Source organism: Columba livia, chromosome 11 (assembly GCF_036013475.1).
Source record: "Columba livia isolate bColLiv1 breed racing homer chromosome 11, bColLiv1.pat.W.v2, whole genome shotgun sequence".
Lineage (NCBI taxonomy): Eukaryota > Metazoa > Chordata > Aves > Columbiformes > Columbidae > Columba > Columba livia.
The window spans coordinates 5,353,501-5,370,528 of record NC_088612.1 but is presented as its reverse complement, the minus strand read 5'-3'; the positions used below and the strand labels follow the sequence as shown (position 1 = coordinate 5,370,528).

Below are 17,028 nucleotides of genomic sequence, written 5' to 3'. Positions count from 1 at the left end.
GATAATTGCACTTACAAGGAGGCCTATGAAGAAAGAGTGAGGGGCACAACAGCGACTGCTGGACATCCTGAAAATGCCTTGCCTTTTGGTCTTAATTTTTCCTCTCTGAAGAACGAAAACAGGAGTTTTAATCCTAGGGTATATTTCTAAACCAGTTTCTCACAGCTTCAGTAAAACTATAGTTGGTTAAAGGTTTGGGTGATTGCATCTTCCCTGTTGTTAAGCTGCTTCTCCTTTGTTAAGCACAGAGCTGACGGATTTTTATGGATATTCTTGCTTATCTTTCATACAGGCTGCCATTGAGAGAAATGCACTGACTGTATTGTTTTAAAAAGTGTTAGCACTGCTTCTAGTATTGTCTTCTTAGCTTGGGATGAGGATTTTTAAAGCATTTCCTTCTCACCACTGACATTGTGTGTTCACTTTTGTGTGTCGTTTGCCTCCTGAGCAAAACCAGGACCAATCTATTTCTCTTTCATTTCTAAAGGATTTCTCTTTCTGATTTCCATTACCTAGTACATTGGGACAATAATTATGTTATGCTTAGTTGCACCAAAAGAAAATAGTTGTGCCTAAATACAGTATGTATCTGGCAATATCAGAGAAAACTTAGGAAGAAAATGGTGAAACAAATGTAAAGTTTGCAATGTAATTGTGTAACTTCCCTTGCTTTCTCCAGCCAGCAGTTTACATCTTCCAGATGCAAGACCATGTTTACGCTGTTTTTTGGGGGTTTTTTTAATTTTATTTTCTTAAATCTAGAAGTTAGACCTTGAGTCCTGTTAGTAGCAAAAAATAGAAACTGTTCTGACAATAGCTTTGAATAATCTTTGGCAACTTCTGAGCAATATTAACTGCAGTATGAATCGTCTTCTAAAGAGCTGCTAATTTTGCATTATCCTCAATAAGTGAGTTAATAATATGTTCTAAACGGGCTTCCTACTCTTGGCACCGCAAGGCATTTTCTTCCCTGTCTTTGTTTTCGAGCCAAAGCTCTTGAAAACGAGGGCTGCCTCCGCTCTGCATCCCCTGCCGCATCGCTTGTCCTTTGTTAGCACTGGGTAATAATAGCAGAAGTCTTGTCTTCTTGTTGGTTGATCAGCACTTGAGCTGCATCTCAAAGCAGAGCTGACTTTCTGAAGGACTGCTCACCCAAGCAAATAAATAGCTGGCGTCTGCATAAGATCCTTAGGTGTCAAGAGCCCTGGCAGCCGGAGCCGTGGCAGCGGGGGCTTGCTCCGTGCTGAGCAGAGCTTGCACACCTCGTGTGCTGAAGAGGTGTCCAGTGATTTACTGACCTCATCTAGCCCTGAACTCTGTGCAAATGGATATATTTACGGTATATAAAAGGCCATAAGAAAAAAGCCAAGCATTGAGTGATGTGATTTTTTTTTTTTTTTTTTTTTTACTGGAGTTCTCACCTCCCATAAATCCTGTGATTTTGATGCAATATCCTAACAACACCCACAAACTGGTTTGCCAGGGTTTCCAGGGACAACATTGCTGCCAATTTCACCATTTAAAACTTCCTTTTCTTAAAGACCTCCAAGATGCAAATTTCTGGGAGGACCAGAATCAGCAATGCTTCCAGATGAAATGTTTGAATTTCTTGATTTCAGCTTGATGAGATGATTCTACAGTCAGATAGAGATAGGGTCACTGCCCAAGTGGCCCAATGGGCTGAAGGAGGAGCTTGATATTTATGATCATCATGCGTTTAAAAACTCTTCTCTCCAGCAATTTGTACCACACTTCTACGGAAAATGTTGTCTGTTTCTCACTTGTATTTGTTGTCTGTTTTTCCAACACTACGTACAAGTACGTACCCTTTATTTATATGCGATACATAAAATATATATGTATATGTATGGAGAGATATATAACATATATATTATACACAGGTATTTGTTTTCACAGCATATATAATATGTGCAGTCATATTATATAGAATATCTGTAAAAGGAAATTCTGTTCCAGTGTTATTTCCCAGCTGGAAATTTGTGGCAAAGACTTTGCATTTGTGTGCCTCCTCCCTTCTCCTCCAAGACTGGGGATGGCAACTCACAGCGGGTCATCTCCTGCATCTCAGAACACATCTCGGACGTGCCAAGCTGTAGTCCATGCTGCCGAAGACACCTGAATACTCGTTATTCCCTGCTAAACATTCTGCTTTAGCTCTCGGATGTGCTTTGTTCACATTTCTGCAGCGTGCTTTCCACTTCATGGAGCCCAATGGACAAAGGAGAGACTTTCCTTACTGGTTCAACTGAAACCCATCAGAATCAAAACGATCTTCTGCTGCCACTGCTGTTGGGAAGCCCAAGGGGCCTCTAGAGTTGTAATCATCCCTCAGGATACCTCATTTACCCTTCTGTTCTCTATCTTCTAGAACTCCAAGCATGACTAATAAGCAATAGCCAGCCAAGTTCAGCTCCTCCCTTCTACTAGGCCTGTGACCCCCATTTTGCTCTGGAAAGTATTTGTTATTGTTATGGAAACAGGATCTCAAATTCTTTTCATGTTGTAGTGAACAAAGAAATCCAGAAAGCATTCACCAGTATTTAGAAAGGCAATCTAGAGGAAGAAAGATCCTTCTCTCAGTGAAGAACTAACTGCAAAAAGTGGTTCATCAGCCATCTGAGGATGCATTACTCACAGTGATACAGTCTAGAATAAAGATGACGACCTTCATGCTCCAACACGTGAGCCGATTTACCATCCAAGGTCAGGAAGAAATTTTTCCATCACTTAGGCATGTTACAGAACATGTCAACTTTTAGTTGACATATCAGACATTGGCCACTGAGCAACTAGACAGCCACACCGGGTAAAGCATGCATCTGCTCTCGTATGACTGGAGACATGGTTCTGCAGGGAGACAATATCACAGCAAATATACCCCAACAATAGAAGAACACAGACCTTGAGAAGCTGCTGCTCAACTCTGCTCTGGTGTTTCCATAGCCAACATGTTTATAATCTTTGAATGATTCTTCACCAAGGAAGAAACACCCATAGCTGGGCCTAAGATCCTCAAAGGGAAAAAGTTGAGGGTCTCTGAACCACCTTTGAACCCACTTTTTTTCTTCTCTGCTCTTCCTTCATCTTCACTGAGAAGAAATTTCTTGCCCTAGAACATCTAAATTCTGATAAGGAAGAAATCAGTAGTAAGCACTGGCCCCAGGAAGGCTTGTTAGGAGACAGAGATCTATTTCAGGGTGTTTCCATCACTTACAAGAATTCCACATTCTTCCTTGTAGACCCATAGCTGGTGGAGACACAGACACGAGTTTGCATGTTTGATCCATCAGGCAGAGAACATGAACAAGGAACAGCTGTCCAAGACACTGAATGCTGTGTATAGGATACATCTCGCCAAGCTTGTCCTGATGTCTTATGAGTGGTGGCCAACCATCAAGTGACAGAAAACCAATATCTTCCTTATAGTGTGGGTTGGGTTTCTTGTCTTCATTCTTACAGCAGCAGCAGTGGCAGTATGTTTTCAAATAAGATCTTAGCAACTCCCAGGTTCCCCAAAAACAGCTGATATTCCCTCCTAAACAAGCAAGGAAACAAGTTGTCCCAGTTGCTGGAGTTGTCTGCCCAGACCCCTAATGGAAGCCCTTGATTTCTTGCAGACACTGATGAGTGCCACTCAAGCCCCTGTCTGAATGGAGCTACCTGCGCTGATGGCATCGACTCTTTCAAATGCTTATGCCTTCCCAGCTACGGAGGGGACCTGTGTGAGATCGGTACGGTCTACCTGGCTTCAGCTAATCTTACTAACTGCTGCACTACCTCTTTCACACCCTATCCCCCCAAAAAAGCTGATCCCAATTGCACCCATCTGTCCAGCCCTCATCTCAGTAAGCTAACCTCTAACAGCAGCTTAAAATACACTAGGGAAAAGCTTTGAGACTTTTACTTATGTATTTTGATTACTTTGTTCATCACAGCACTTCTAAGATTCCTAAGCAGGAGCTTCTGGTGTCTTCTTCAGCTTTTTCCTTTTTGCTAACTTTCTCTAATGAAGTTCAATACAGATTGTAATGGTGTTCATCACAGAAGTCGCTGTCTCTTTGGGTCAAGGGTCTTTCTGTTCATCTGTAACAGTAGGGAAACATCTGAGTATATCTTCACCCCAGGCAAACTTTCTCTGCTAGACCAGAATTTCATGGAAGGATGCTTCATCTGAGCCATGCAAAATGATTGTGTTTGTCTCTGTGAAGATGCATCTGAGAGAAGCCTTGTTCACTCCAGGAATCTCCACCAATTTGACACAGCATGACATTTTGTCATCCCATCAACATAGCTTCCTGTGGCAAAATCAGCAGGGAATGTATATTTCTGAGAAAATGTGAAGTGACCTATTTTCCTATCAAAATTAGGTACTCTGACCAGCACTAATACTTCTTTTTGTTTCTACAAGGAAAGAAAAGAAGGGTTTGGGTTTTTTTTAAAGCTGATACAAGTCTAAACTTTTATCTAAACTTTTATCAGCTTAGCTGAGGGGAAGCTCTCCTGCCTTGCTCAAACAAAAGATGAATAAGGTTCCAGTGCCGCCTTCACCTTGGCATGAGTAATGATAATATATAGGATTTTCTCCTCCCCTTTACTTGCATCTCTCCTTCTACTTCCAATATGAACATATGGAGTAGCTTACAAGAAGGTGGCTCAGGATCATTGGACTGCCTGGGCAGGAATTGTGCTGTCTTAACATCACTTTCCTAATGCAACCTAATCAGCCCCTGATTTACCCATCCCTGCTACCTGTTGTTGAAGATCCTTATAGTCCAACAAGAGACTTTCTATCCTGTGGCTGTTAAGAGTCTTGTTTGGTCCAAGCTAGATTTGATTTCCTCTCTTCTCTGATTTATGGGCTCATGGGGGTCATAGCCTGGGAGATGCAAGAGGAAGCCAGTGTCCCAAATTCAGTGGGGAACGTAAATCTTCATTATTTCTATGAGGCTGATCATCCTTTCTGTTGGTCTCCAAGAACAGCAGGACACTGCAGGTGAGCTCTGCAGTCTGTGCGCACTGCCAGTCCTTCTTGTCACCACAACACTGTCCCTACCAGGGAACAAGATTTTCATCACTCTTTTCCAAGATGATTGTTGTCATATTTCCCCATAAGTAACACAGCTGTATAGGAAAGAGTGGCCTTTCTCCTAGGAAATGTCCTGCTGAAGTTCTGTGCCATGTGCTGTTCCATCCTCAGGCTGTGATGACAACAGGTGGCACTCAAGATGCTGGGAAAAAGTCTCAAATCTCAAAAGAGTATGTTCTCTGCTTATCTGCCTGTGAAGACCAAGAATCCTTAGATCTTCAGCTACTTCAAGATAATCAATTTGATCTGTTGAAGAAGGCAGAAAATGTTTTGAATGCCTCAAATAACTACCACCCCTTCCAACATCTCTGAAGCATCTGCAATCTCCAGCTGGGAGAACACCAGAAAGGTGGATTAGGATAAATTATTATGATTGAAGGTGACAAGTGCTTTGACCTACCAAGTTTAACAACAGAAGAAAGAAACTGAGTACAGAAAACCTTACTGGAAAGGGAGAGAGGCATGAGGACTCATGAAACCACAATGCTCCAAGAACAGCAAATAGCTGAGAAACAATGGTAGATGGGCATTTGAAAGGTTGAGATTGAAGATATTTCATTTTCTGTTTTCTTCGATCATGGTGCAGATGGTTCATGTTGCATTGCCTGGGAGCTTCTGAAGGTCTTTTCTGGTGGTTTCTCCAATCGTATCTGCTCTTCCCCACCTGCAGGATTTTTGTTTGTTTGTTTGTTTTTTAATTAATGGCTTCAACTCTTCAATGTTTCTTAAATAGTAAAAGATGTTCTGAAAAGTTGAGAAATTTTTGTATTTCACTCAAAGCTTCCAAGCTTTTTCCTTGAGATTCCATTTTGCCTCTCCACCATGGTAAGTTCCTGCCTCCATCTCTTTTCTCCCATCTTAGTAGGCTTGCTTATCCTCCAGAGCCCTATAACCACACCAAGCAATGCATCCACCCAAATCTGGGCTCTCCTCCCCTCTTTCATTTTCAACCTATACATGTTGATTCTGAGCATCTGGATCCAGATTTTTGAGTTTCCAAAGTAATAAAACTCTTCAGGCCAGCACAAGTGAGGATAGAGGGGTTCTTGCTTGGTCAGTTCCTCAAAAACAGAGTCCAGGAACGTGGCATGGGTATTTAATTGCCTAGGAACAAGTTTGTATCATTCAAGTTTTCTGGTACCGTTGGTCACTTTACTGCAAACATGGGGTCTTCAACACAGGCTCCTCTCTCTGTTCATGTCCTGGATGGCTTCTGATAATTTTCCTTAGGAATTCCCACAGGCAACAGTGTCAGGGTTTCTTTTTTAGTGGAATTGACTACGCATTGTCCCATATCACGAGAGCATGAGACTCTAAGAGGTGAGTTGGAAGGCTTCCAGACCCATGCACCAACTCCTTTTCATAACTCCTTTGTGTGTTTCAGACCTGCAAAACTGTGAGGAAGGCTGGACCAAGTTCCAGGGCCACTGCTACAGGCACTTTGAAGACAGGGAGACTTGGATGGATGCAGAGAACAGGTGCAGACAGTATCAAGCCCACCTGAGCAGTATCATCACCCCGGAGGAGCAAGATTTCGTGAACAGTGAGTTCTGAGGGCAGCCTGAGACCGGGCAGGCATCCATCTGATGGACTCTGAGTCTATGGGCAGATTTATCCAAAATGACGTAAAAAACGTAATTTCCCCCACTGTTGCTCAGATATTTCCTAATGAGGCCTCACCCTTGTGTGGGAGAGAAAGAACTGTCCACCCATGAGACAGAAGCCTTTCTGAGCTAGGACAGATCTTCACTTCTACCACATAGCTGATGTGGCTTGTTCACAAGATGTTCACTTGATGCAACAAGCTTGGTGACCCATGCCAATGTGGGTGGACTCATGTCCATGGCATGCTGAGTGGAGAGGGAGATGGACAAGCATGATGTGGGGGAAAAAGGACATCATGAGCTGGGAAGGAGCCGAATGACTCAGGGGCTGCAGGTCCAGAGTCAGATGAGGTGGCAAAGAAATGCTCCCAACAAGATGTAGGAGAAGCATGACCCACTGTTCTCTCTGCCTCTGGCTCTTCCAGGCCACGCACAGGACTACCAGTGGATTGGCCTCAGCGACAGAGCTGTGGAGAATGACTTTCGCTGGTCCGACGGGCACTCTCTGGTGAGCCTGCAGCCCATGGCATGGGAAACCATTAGCCTTTGGTGGGAGGGAAGAGGTTCCTGTTGGGTGGGAAGGGTCCCATGAGCTATGTGCTGAGCTCTTGGCTTGGGAGATGAGTGTAGGCAACCCTAAGCTTTGTAGGGCTCATGGTTTTTCTAAGCCTCTGGTGAAGCTGGTCAGCTAAGCTCCTGGGCACTACCATGACAGAAATAACCAACCGCTGAAGTAGCGGTGGTGGCAACCCATGGTGTCTGCTGGTGAGATGTGTGGAGGAGGAAGCAGCAGCAGGGACAAAGGAAGCTGTAGAAGAGGGAAGGGCTCGGCCTTAGGCAAAGGGCTTTTCTTTTTTGGCAGCAATTTGAGAACTGGCGGCCCAACCAACCCGACAACTTCTTCTCGGCGGGTGAGGACTGCGTTGTGATGATCTGGCACGAGCAAGGCGAATGGAACGATGTCCCCTGCAACTATCACCTCCCTTTCACTTGCAAGAAAGGAACAGGTCAGCACCCTGTGCCCTGCCAGCAAGGATGGGGGGCTCGGACAGTGGCTGTGGGGCTGAAGCCAGGGCCAGGGTTTCATGTCCCCAGGCAGAGCTGCCACTGCCACACACCCGCTCCGTGCCCTCCCACAGATGTAAGTAGCTGTGGCAATGCCCGGCTCTTGCTGTCTCCCTGGGAGGCAGGAACAGAGCCTGCAAAATTAAGCAAATCACTGCTTAATTTTAAAGCCCATCGCAGAATTTCCATATCTCCCCCCCACTAAATTTTGTGGGCAGAGGCAATCTTGAAGGGATTTAAGGTTTTATGAACTTTTAAATCAACTATCCCTTTTTTATATTGTCTCAATTTTTTTTTTCCCCAAAGGAAACAAGCCTTCTGCGCATGTATCAAAAAAAGTCCAGCAAGCTCGGGTGATGGAACCTGCCCAAATGGCACCCAGACATCTTCTAGATCAGAGATGTCATTCCAATGGGAGAATAACAGGGGAGGGCATCAGCATCTCAGGGCTAGGCAAGGATGGCTGTGGACACAGCTGTCTCTTTCTACCCCAGATGTGGCCTTTCAAGCCCATGAGTCTCTCCCTCCAGCACTTAGAGACCCCACAGAACCGGGTGTGGGAGAAGTGATGAGGCTGTGAGTGCCCAGTCTGCACCAGGCAGGCAGGAGCTGCCCGGGTGTGAGCTGCCTGCTCAGCCAGGCAGGACTCCTCATCTCTCCATGTCTCTGCTCATCTGCTGCAGTGGCCTGTGGGGACCCTCCTGTTGTGGAGAATGCCAGGACCTTCGGCCGGAAGAAGGACCGCTACGAAATAAACTCCCTGGTGCGGTACCAGTGCAACCAAGGCTACATCCAGCGCCACGTGCCCACGATCCGGTGCCAGCCCAATGGGCAGTGGGAAGATCCACGGATATCCTGCATAAATCGTACGTCTCGTTCCCTTCGGGACAGGGCTGATGCATCCCTGCAGCTGGGAGAAGGAGCAGGGAATAAGGGAGGCATCACCTTAGGGTGCAGGTTAGATCCAAGCCAGATAAAAGTGGACATCATGGTCCCCTTGACTTGTTGAAAGCTCTCCCATGATGGGGCTATGGGATCTGGCATCTTCTGGGTAGGTGTGGACCACAGAGTCTGGCTGGAGGGACAACCTGGGCAATTCCTGCTCTGGATTCTCCTCTGCCTGGGGAGTGTAGGGGCAGCTCCAGAGCCAGGAAAGGGCAACAAGGAGCTTACCAAGGGTCCAGGCTACTTAAAGAAGGAAAAATAAATTCTGAAAGGGTGAGTGTTGGCACAACCTGCATCGGCAGAGAGAATAGGAGGGGGGAGCCGTGGTTCCACCCGAGCCTGCCCCAGCATCCCCCTGTCCTGGGAGCAGACAGAAGCCCCACGGCAGAGCTGAGCCAAGGGACAGGGCTGGGCTCCTGACCCTTCTCCTGTCAAACCTCCAACTGATGGCGGCCAGCCCTCTCCCACTGATGTCCCAGCCCACTCCCAGGCCTGCCTACACCCCTGTCTCATCCCTGCTCGCCCAATAATTTAATCAGCCTCAGCCAAATCACATCTGTCCAGTGGCCTCCTTGCCAGGTTCTGGTCTAGCTGGGCAATTCCAGCTAAAGCAACAGTCCCACAGCCAGGGAAAATTGATACGGGCTTAAGGGACAAACCTCCACCCAAGGGAGGAGATGGAAGGAGGAGGGTTGGAGAAAGTGTCTGTGTGGTGCGGATAAAGCTGCTGACTCCCTTGGCTCTGCTGCAGACCCGGAAAGCTGCAGTGCTCCCAGCACAGGCCATCAGTGATTAGAATAAGACACTTAGGCTGTTCCCAAACAGCTTTTCCATCTTCCATCAAAACCCTCCTCCAATTATCACACCGGAGTGGTGCCAGCTCCAAGGGAGACCAGCAGCAAAGATCAGGCAGAAACTTTGTCCCTGCCAGCCAGACAGGGCTGTTTCACCTCCTGTGCCCTAGGCACGTCCCACTAATGAAGGATATTTCCATCCCTGTCCCAGGGGACCGGGGAGGGACTGTCAGGGTAGCAGGGGAGGCAGGGACACGGTCCCTGTGCCCACCCCAACAGTGGAGCCAGGCACAGGAAAGGGATGGAATGAGCATCTGCAGTGGGGATGCGCCTGCCCAGGTTCCCAGGAGGCACCTTCACCCCTGGGTGAAGCGAACCCCAGTTGCAGGGGCAAGAGAAGGGCCGATTGTGTGTGAGCAAACAGGCTGGCGCCGTGGCACACACAGCTGCCCGTCAGGCAGCGCTGCCTGCAGCTGCCTGTGTTTTTCCATAGAGCCAAAAGCTGGGGCGGCCAGCACAGGACAAGCAGTGTCTCTGTCCCAGGTCCAGCTAACAAGGTGCCTTTTCTTCTCCTCCTTCTTCTGCAGCCTCCAACTACCAGCGCAGGCTATACAAGAGGAGTCCCAGGAGCCGGTCAAGACTCAGCGGCAGAGCCGTGCACAGACCCACCCATTAGAGCGGGGCGAGAGACCGAGGGGGAAAGTGAGAGAGAAAGAGAGATTTTTAACAGAACAGTTATATTAACAGAGTCGATTTCTTCTTCTTCTTGTTGCTTTTTTGTCATATAAGGAAAAAAAAAAATATATTAAAGACAAACCCACCTTTGTGTATATATATAAAAAAAAAAAAATTAATGTTTTTTTCCATGCACCAAAGCAAAGCAAATTAGATCTCAGCATTTTTACTAACCGTCCGGTTCCAATTATCTTCGTGCCTTTGGGGACAGGGAGGGGGGTGGGTTTGCAGAGGGCAGGGGGTTAAGTTAAATAATAAAGATGATTATTTTTTCCTGATTTTATTCACGAACAATGTAATTATTTCTGTTATTTAATCTCCAGGGTGAACAGCACCTTTTGGGGTTTTATTTTATTTTTTTTCCAGAATCCTCCTAGTGCTGCAGCGTGTCGGGGCGGGCGGGGAGGGCCAGGGGGCTGTGGCGGTACGAGCTGTGGGAGAAGGGAGGCGAGGGGATGCTGAGACCCGGGACCCGGACGCTGGGGCTGCAGCCTCTGTCTGCTTCCCCACCGCCCCCTCCTGCAGCGCAGCACCCGTCCTGGGACAACGTGCTCTTTCCAGGGGACCGTGCGGGGCACCAGCGTTCCCTGCACCTATTTATATTTTTGAACATATCCTATTTTGAAAGAATGATAAATAATAAAGAGAGTGAAATCAGAATGGGTACTTTCTCAGTGTTGTTTTTTTTTGGGGAAAGGGGGTGTCTACATGGAATGGGGTGGGGGGTGTCTCCCACGGCAAGGCAAAGGGGAAAGAAGAGGAGCCCAAAGAGGGTCCTCCAGCTACATGGGAATGGCTCAAGAGGAGCCCAAAGAGGGTCCTCCAGCTACATGGGAATGGCTCAGCCTCAGCCAGCACCCAAGGGTGCCGCCCTGGGGACAACAGAGTTGTGGGGATGAGAAAAACCTTTAAAGGTCTCTTCTAACCTAAACTATTAGATGATTCTCTGATTCCCAAGCCCCAGCTGAAGTTGGACTCTGGGGCAGGACATTGCTCCCCTGTTCACCTCTTGCCCCAGGGTGAACATCCCAACCCACATGCCTAAAACCCACCAAAAACCCATCACCAGCAGGAAACGCTTCAGCCTCTAGCTTCCATTCCTGGCACCTGGAGTCTTAATTAACACTCATTAGTGACCTCTCTTGAGAAGCTGACAGTTGACACAGGGCTGAGACGACAGCAAAGAGGTGATGCTCAGCCAAGGATGACAGTCCCAGGTGTCCAGCCAGGAATCCCCAAATCCTCCCTCTGTAGCAGCCCCCTCTCTTGTGCTGGGACAGAGATGGGGACACAGCCATGTCACTCCAGGGCTTTCTCCACTGATTTATTAGAAGAGGTCCAGAAAAATACATCTTTTCAAAAACAAACACTCAAAGAAGAAGGCACCAGAGTTCAAGTGGCATCCAGGTGAGGAGCGCATGGAGATAAGGCACTGGCACTCCTGTGGGGACAGGCACAACGGCATCCTTCAGTGGGATGGGGATGGGGCTGGAAGAGGAGCCGGGACACAACAGAAGCCCCTTTTCTCTGCCTCTGGTCAAATCCAGCCTTGTCTTGCTCCCACCCCACAAGCTCAGGGGCAGGACCAGCCTGGAAGAGCAGGCGGGTGTCAGTGACATGCTGCCACCATGGGAAGGGGCCACCACCCATGGAGTGGCAGGGGCCAAGAGGGGTAGCAGCAGCCCATAAGGATCATCCTCATTCACACCCCATGCCAGCGACAGTCCCACACTGCTCCAGATGTGGAAAATATAAAGGAAGAACACAAAATAAAAGAAAAAGAAGGCTCCCCCCTGCCCCACCTCCCCCCAGCCACCCCCAAAACAGCCCTGGGAAACACCCGACATCAGGCACTGTCAGGCTGGAAACATCCTCCGGCCAAGAAGAAGCCACCGTGGCTCCTTATCTCTCCTTGTAGCAGAAGACCCCAAACCTGCCCTTGCTGGGGAAGCCGAAGCTGCGGACACCAGGCTCTGCAGGGCCACAGTTGGCCCGGGGTTTGGCGATGGGGTAGCGGACACTGCCGTCCGCCAGCCAGCCAGCATCACAGCGGTCCAGCCCCAGGAACTTCCAGGCAGAGTAGAGGTGTCCCACTCGGGCAATCTCAGCCCCAGCATCCTGGCAGCTCTGCTTGGCCTCCTCCAGCGTCATCCCAGCTGGGTGGTTCAGGTAGAACACTTCTCCTAGGAGGGAGGAGTATGAGAGGGGAGCATCAGCACCAAGCATCATCCAGAGCATCCCTGCCTGGAGCATCCCTGCCTAGAGCATCCTCATCCAAGAGGGAGGAAGGACATGGGATGCCACCGATTGGGCACAGCGTCTTCCCCAGGATCCCACCCCCCAGCCACTGGCCCAGCACCCACCTCGTAGCCCGGAGGAGAAGCAGAAGGCATCAAAGCGGTGCAGGTGCCGGTGGCGTGGGCCGTAGCTGCGGATGCCCGGGGCGAGGTGCAGCCCACCACAGGGCTTGCGGGGCAGGCGGATGGGATACTGCACGGTGCCGTCAGACAACCAGCCTGCATTGCACCAGTCCAGCCCCTCGTTCCAGGCCTGGAATAGCTGGTTGAAGCTGGCGAGGATGGCACCTTGCTCCTGGCACACCTGCTCGGCTTCATGGAAGTTGAGCCTATACTGGCCGCGGGGAGGCTGGTAGGGGAACACGATGCCTGGGGGCAGACGGGGCACTCAGCCGGGCAGCCCACCCACCCCGTCCGGCCCGGCAGAAGCCGCAGGGTTCCCTGACCCATCCCAAATCCAGGCTCTACGACAGGGACCATCCCAGGGTGGCACAGCCCCAGGCTCAGGTATGCGGGGATAGGGCTGCTCTGGGCATGCAGCCACCAGCAGTGAGTTGCCAGCGACATCTGGTGGCACAGGGACACAACGGCTGAGTCCTGGGGACACACGGGCCACCCTCATGGTGACAGCACCAGCACATGCAGGGATGCGCAGACTGTGATAATGGAGATGCAGGGACTGCCACCACGGGGTGGTATGGACCACAGTCCTGGGGACACACAGACAGTGGTCCCAGTGAGACACGGACCATCACTGTGGGATGGAAGGACCATTGTCATGGAGATGCACAGGCTACAGGAACATAAGGACCAGCATCACACAGGTATATGGGCCATGACCCCAGAGACACATAGACCACTACATGAGGATGGGTGGACCACTGCCACAGAGATGGATGCACCACAGGAACATGTGCACCATCACCATGGACCATGGTCATAGGGACTGGTGGGGACAAGTCACCACCAGAGGGAGGGCCTGGGGGCTCAGAGGGTGGGCAGAGACACAGCAAAGGGGACATTTCCCCAGCTCTGAGCTTGGCAGTAGAGCCAGGGCTGGGTCAGGTCCCTCATGGCAAGTGAGCAAGAGGGGTTGAACCAATTTCCAAGGTTCATCACAAGATGCATGGGGACTCCCAGAGCTGGGAGACAAGGGGGCAGCTGCACATCATGCAGCACAGCAGGAAGATGAGTGGGTAGAGCCAGGAATCACTGTGACCACAGGGTCACCCCCAGCTCTGACCCCCACAGTAGCATCTCCATCACCCCAGCTGGGCAGAGCACTCTGGGCTCACTTGGTGCTGAGATCCCAGTTGACAGCCCCAAGCCACCATCCCACTGCACTGAGCATCCCAGTCCCTTTCTGCCCATGACTCAGCTCCCCAATCCCCCTGCCTAGCTACCTCCTCAAAGAGGGGGTGCCCCAGGAAGACCAGGCTCACTGACTTGGCACAGGGGGTGATAAAGTCCCTGCCATGCCCCCACCTTGCAGTCGGAGGTCCACCACGTCGCTCTCATCCTCTAGCCCATCAATGACCTCGCAGCGGTATTTGCCATCATCCTGCAAGCGCACATCGCTGATGACCAGCGAGGCCTCACGCCAGCCGGCCTGATGGAGTTGAGCTCGGCCACGAAAATCCCCGAAGGCTACGGAGGTCTTGCCGATGGCCACCAGCACGTCCTTCTCCTTGGTGTAGTCGTCCCGCAGCTTGGACCATTTGATGCGGATTTTGCGCTTGGCCTCCGTGTCAGGCTCGAAATGGTAACGGCAGGGCAGGGTGACATTGGCACCATTGGTGCTGTAGACAGGGTCTTTGGGGGTCTCCACCCATAGCCTGGCCCCATTGAAGTAAACCACTGGGGACAGGGAGGTAAAGTGTGAAATGGTGGTCAGGGTCCCCATATCTCCCTGCAGCTGCTCTCCTCTCTCCTTCCAGCCACCTGGTCCTCTGCCTCAGTATCCCATGAATATCCCCCAAGCATCCCTGGAGCACCCCCACCTGCTCCTCTGGGCCCCACATCCTCCTCAAGAGATGGGTCCCAGCCCTAGAGGCAGAAGGGGATAACTTCAACCCTTTGCACCAACCTGCCAGCTCCCACTTTCCGCCAGCCCTGCTAATCCCCCATATACCTTTCTCCTGCCCGTTGCCCTTGTCATTCATGATGTGGTTGTAGTAGAAGCCGTTGTAGAAGGGGTGGTGGGAGCCGGTGGCCAGTGGCAGCAGTGTGGCCTCCAGGAGCAGCGGGAGCAGCAGCATGGCTGGGGAGTGAGGCTGAATGCTGAGCCTGGGCTGCCAAAGGGAAAAGGGCTGCAGTAACACCCCAAAATAACCAGGAGGGCCACAGCACTGCCTGGCACAGGGCAGCAGCCAAACCCCATCACAGGGATGCAAGGAGAGGGGCGGGAATAGCCGACAGAACAGCTTGCCTGCCTGCAGAGGAGGGCGCAAGCAGCCTGAGTTGTATTCCTAGACCTGCCCCACAACCCGGGCTCTCAGTCTCCTCCATCCTTGTCCTCCTGCCTGAGTCATGCTGCACACCATTGCATTCACCCCTGCTGCACACCATTGCGTTCACCCCTGCTGCCCCTTGAGGCTTGCGGAGCGCCCAGCCCAAAGCAGGGAGCTCAGACCAAGCCAGGGATGGGACAGTCAGGAGAAACAGGATCCCAAGGCATCCTGTGGACAGGGAGCACTGGAAAAACATCACGTAGGGGATGCAGCAGGAAGAGAAGTGGCTGAGCCCTGCTGTAAGCTGCAAGCTCAGTTTACAGAGGCAGCCGAGCGTGCAGCCCAGCCAAGTAGGGGAGGAGAGAGCTTGGGGCTGCCTCCCCTGTTCAGGCACTGGATGAAGCCTGGTGGCACCCATCCTGATGGCCAGGCTAGGGACCCCCAGCTCCAAACTGGAGCTGACACTTTGCACCACAGGCACAGCCAGCATTAACTCCATGCAACATGTACCGCTCCCAAACCGCGTTGCCTGCGCGGGCGGAAGCCTGACTGCTCCACAGTACTGGAGACCTGTGCTGCTCTCAGCTCTTCGTGCCCTGGACACCCAAGGGTGCTCTGCGTGGGGCTCACCCAGGCAACTCGCAGCAGCATTTGCCAGCTTGCGAGCTTTCCCAGAGCCGGCAGAGGGGGCCCAGCACCTGGCCAGCCTCCAGCCTCGTCAAGCCTGGGATGGATTGACATCTGTGCCCCCTGCCTAGACCAGGTTTACAAGTGCCTGTAAAGGTGCCCTGATCCAAGGAACCACAGGACAGAGGGTGCTCGTCCCTAGCAGGGACCAGCATGGGGGACAGCGGTGGTCTCCAGGGACCAGGACATGAAACTGGCTGCTCTTGTGGTGGGTGGCTCACTCCTGGGCACTTCTCCATGCCATCCATACCTTCACGCCACCAGTGCCACCTCTCACCTCCCCAGAGGGTGCAGCTCATGCTTGCCGCCCAGCCGAGGTGTGCAGAGCCGGTGCCGGAGGCGTGGGGTGCACCCATTTGGGCGGCACAGCCCCAGGAGCCCAGCAGCAGCGGCGCTGCAGGCAGGGAGCCTGGCAGGCAGGCTGCCATGTGCTTCCCACGCGCAGGCAGGGCGGGCTCGAGGTACCGGCAGCTTCGCACCTCAGTGTGGGGCCACCAGCCCTGGCCCCGCTGTGTCCCCAGTCCCTCTCCACCCCGCAGGGCACAGCGTTCTGGTGACATGCAGAGGGCCAGGCATCCTCAGCTGCAGTGCCCGTGGGCATCGTGCTGCAGCACCCACCGCAGCGATGCCCAGCACCTTCCCCGGCGCTGCCCGGCACCCTCCACGGCGATGCCATCCCTCCCTGCCCGCCACAGCAAGCAGGGTGCCCACTCCCGGGGTGCCAGCCCTCCCCAACCCCGGCTCCAGGGCCAAGTCCTACTCACGCTGGTTGCAGGCAGGCTGCGGGCAAGCTGCAGGCAGATGCACTGTGTTTAGGGCTCTTGCACCGCTGAGAGGAAGCAGCTCCAGGGCCTGCCTCTTAAAGGGAAACACACGCCTTTCCCAACCCCCTGCTCGCAGCCCGGAGCTGGGGTGGGTGCCCCTGGCCCCCCCGCCTGCCCACCGTGCCCAGGCGACAGCCTCACTGGGCTCCCACATGCTGCATGCACGCTGCCTGCCTCATCTATGATGTGCCAGCGACCAGCATTGCCTCTGGCTTGGAGGGGTAAGTATCAGGGAGCGCGGTGCCCGAACAGGGTTGGGGGGACCCCATGATGCCATCGTGCCGGGGAGAAGAGCCCTTGTCCCATATCCCACCAGGGGGGGCTGGACATGGTCCCCAGGAGATCGTAGTGCTGAGCACGCACACGGTAGGAGCACCGTGGGCATACGCTGCTTGGGACATGTGGGCTGTGGCAGGGAGTGGTCCATGCCTGGGATGTGCAGGCAGCACCTGCTCTGGTGTCTGGGGGAGGCAGCTGAGCCACAGGGGTTCAAGCCTCTTCGGGATCCGCTTGTCAATGG

General features: G+C 51.8%; 2 protein-coding genes across 7 annotated transcripts in view; one reads left to right on the top strand and one right to left on the bottom strand.

The window, feature by feature from the left end:
- ACAN (aggrecan) overlaps positions 1 to 10,907 on the top strand; it is a 50,488-nt gene extending 39,581 nt beyond the window's left edge. For 2 of the 4 annotated variants that reach the window (XM_021289929.2, XM_065076558.1), the window contains 6 exons: positions 3,639 to 3,752; positions 6,492 to 6,650; positions 7,137 to 7,219; positions 7,574 to 7,718; positions 8,460 to 8,642; positions 10,103 to 10,397. In XM_021289929.2, coding sequence (XP_021145604.2) covers positions 3,639 to 3,752; positions 6,492 to 6,650; positions 7,137 to 7,219; positions 7,574 to 7,718; positions 8,460 to 8,642; positions 10,103 to 10,191 — 773 coding nt within the window. In that variant the 3' untranslated portion in view covers positions 10,192 to 10,397. Of the gene's footprint in view, positions 1 to 3,638; positions 3,753 to 6,491; positions 6,651 to 7,136; positions 7,220 to 7,573; positions 7,719 to 8,459; positions 8,643 to 10,102 lie in introns of all 4 variants that reach the window. The other 2 variants (XM_021289930.2, XM_065076559.1) reach the window with 1 other exon arrangement.
- A 654-nt stretch (positions 10,908 to 11,561) lies between these two features.
- HAPLN3 (hyaluronan and proteoglycan link protein 3) lies at positions 11,562 to 16,689 on the bottom strand. 3 transcript variants are annotated; one of them, XM_005504114.3, is made up of 5 exons: positions 16,449 to 16,689; positions 14,679 to 14,838; positions 14,033 to 14,404; positions 12,614 to 12,916; positions 11,562 to 12,433 (listed from the first exon to the last, which is right to left on the bottom strand). In XM_005504114.3, the coding sequence occupies exons 2-5, from the start codon at positions 14,803 to 14,805 to the stop codon at positions 12,153 to 12,155; spliced, it is 1,083 nt and encodes a 360-aa protein (XP_005504171.2). In that variant the 5' UTR covers positions 14,806 to 14,838; positions 16,449 to 16,689; the 3' UTR covers positions 11,562 to 12,152. The 3 variants fall into 3 exon arrangements, with proteins under 3 accessions (XP_005504171.2, XP_021145589.2, XP_064932638.1); XM_021289914.2 differs by having other exon boundaries at positions 14,679 to 14,833; positions 16,449 to 16,571; XM_065076566.1 differs by lacking the exon at positions 16,449 to 16,689 and having other exon boundaries at positions 14,679 to 15,091.
- Between the last annotated feature and the right edge of the window lie 339 nt (positions 16,690 to 17,028).

Bases quoted from the DNA above. Each gene is read 5' to 3' on its own strand.
- HAPLN3 (XM_005504114.3), bottom strand. From the start codon at position 14,805: ATGCTGCTGCTCCCGCTGCTCCTGGAGGCCACACTGCTGCCACTGGCC. The intron at 14,405-14,678 runs GTATATGGGGGA...CCCTGTCCCCAG, and splicing joins GGGCAACGGGCAGGAGAAAG to TGGTTTACTTCAATGGGGCC. The intron at 12,917-14,032 runs GTGGGGGCATGG...GTCTGCCCCCAG, and splicing joins GGTGGACCTCCGACTGCAAG to GCATCGTGTTCCCCTACCAG.